Source organism: Pyxicephalus adspersus, chromosome 4 (genome assembly GCF_032062135.1).
Source record: "Pyxicephalus adspersus chromosome 4, UCB_Pads_2.0, whole genome shotgun sequence".
In the NCBI taxonomy this organism is placed as follows: domain Eukaryota; kingdom Metazoa; phylum Chordata; class Amphibia; order Anura; family Pyxicephalidae; genus Pyxicephalus; species Pyxicephalus adspersus.
This window is the reverse complement of record NC_092861.1, coordinates 5,534,497-5,536,212: the sequence shown is the minus strand read 5'-3', so window position 1 is coordinate 5,536,212 and position 1,716 is coordinate 5,534,497. Positions and strand designations below refer to the sequence as shown.

General features: G+C 39.9%; 1 protein-coding gene across 1 annotated transcript in view; it reads right to left on the bottom strand.

Annotated features, from left to right (window-relative positions):
* The window catches only part of OTOF (otoferlin), a 169,776-nt gene that overhangs the window by 63,333 nt on the left and 104,727 nt on the right, over positions 1-1,716 (bottom strand). Inside the window, 2 exon segments of the mRNA XM_072407262.1 lie at positions 85-86; positions 856-982. Coding sequence (XP_072263363.1) covers positions 85-86; positions 856-982 — 129 coding nt within the window.

Sequence of the window (1,716 nt, the reverse complement as noted above, 5' to 3'; positions counted from 1 at the left end):
GATTGAACATACTTATGGGATATGTTATATCTCAGGATCACAAAACAGTTACTGACACAGAATTCCTGCACTGTGATTCTGAACACCTTGTATGTATAATCTCATATTTGCCCAAATTATTTATAATTTATAGGGGACATATTTAATATCAGAATAGGCACCGTGATGCTTATTCTGATGTCACTGACAACCCAAGATGATGCCATAACACATGCTGGTATTCTTGATTCTGCATGATGGTGTCAGTTAACCAGCAACAGTAATTATGGAAGCATTCCTGAGTATTTTCTGGCAGAAGCCAGGAACAAGTTATAGATACCAATCTCTGCCCACTCCAGATGTCCTCCCAGAGCTTTAAGTACAAGATGATGCCATCACACATGTGATTCTTGATGACATTACTGCACCGAATAAGCACCGTGATGCTGATTCTGATGAGGCTGACAACCCAAGATGATGCCATAACACATGCTGGTATTCTTGATTCGGCAGGATGATCTCAGTTACCTAGCAATAGCGATTGTGGAAGCGTTCTTAGGGTATTTTCTGGAAGAACCCAAGAACAAGTTATGGATACCAATCACTGCCCTCTCCAGATTTCCTCATAAAGCTTCAACCACTAAAGGACATCATTGCACATACTGGGATTCTTGATAAAAGTTATAGATACCAATCACTAGCCATTTTAGATCTTCTCCCAGGGCTTTAACCCCAAGATGAAACCCTTGCAGTTGCTGGGATGCTTGACTTTGCATAGTGATGCCATTTCCTTACAATAGTGATCAATAAAGCTCAGGTATGGGTGGTTGACCAAAGTCTTGCAATCTACAGAGCCTATGAAGGTCATCAATTTACCTTTTGTTGGAGACATTAGTTGTGACAGCTGTGACAGAGGCAAGGGAGATGGTGTCTGGGTCCAGTCCACCACCCAGTCGCATCGCCTTCCTATCCAGGTCTTCTGCCTCCAAGATGGCTGGCTCATCTGTAATTGCACATGATACATTTTACATTTTTGTTGTCCAGTTCTGAGACATATCTAGACATCTGTCTCCTTTAGGAACACCAGAGTGAATGTACTTTTTGTAATATTTCAGTAAATGCTATTACTAGAATGTGCTCCAGAAGGCTATATGGGCTCTGCTTTATTTAAAGAATTATTTTTAATGGTATAAACCATTGGAGAAAATAAAATATTTCATGTTTCCTAAACTATAAAGAGCTTCATAACTTCATACCATCCCTGTCTACCTACAACTTCGCTCTGTAGCCACATATATGGAGATTGGCAGAATAATGAATTCAATATAGATAATTGTATTACAATTTGTACATTCTGGGGCTCAGTAATGTCCCACAAGTGCAATTATGATACATATCACTTTGGACCAGCCAATATCCTAAAATGAGGAATAATCCTTCCGTTTTAGTAAGGCTCTACTGGCCTTTGCACTAGTTTAATGGTGGGACTATCAGTTCCTTTAGCTCATCTCACCAAAACATATCTGGTTATACTATCTGTTCTTCACCTGGAAATTCTTGGGTCCACTTACCAATGCAGGAGACAGCACCTGAGCAAGAAACTACTCCTTACTCTTGTAGGCTTGGGAGATTCTATTGCTTCTGATATTCACTCTGCTTGTCTCTGAATTCCTAATATCTGTTTGTGTAATCATTTATGTTGTCCAGTACCAATGCTGGCTTTGCTTGCACTATGAC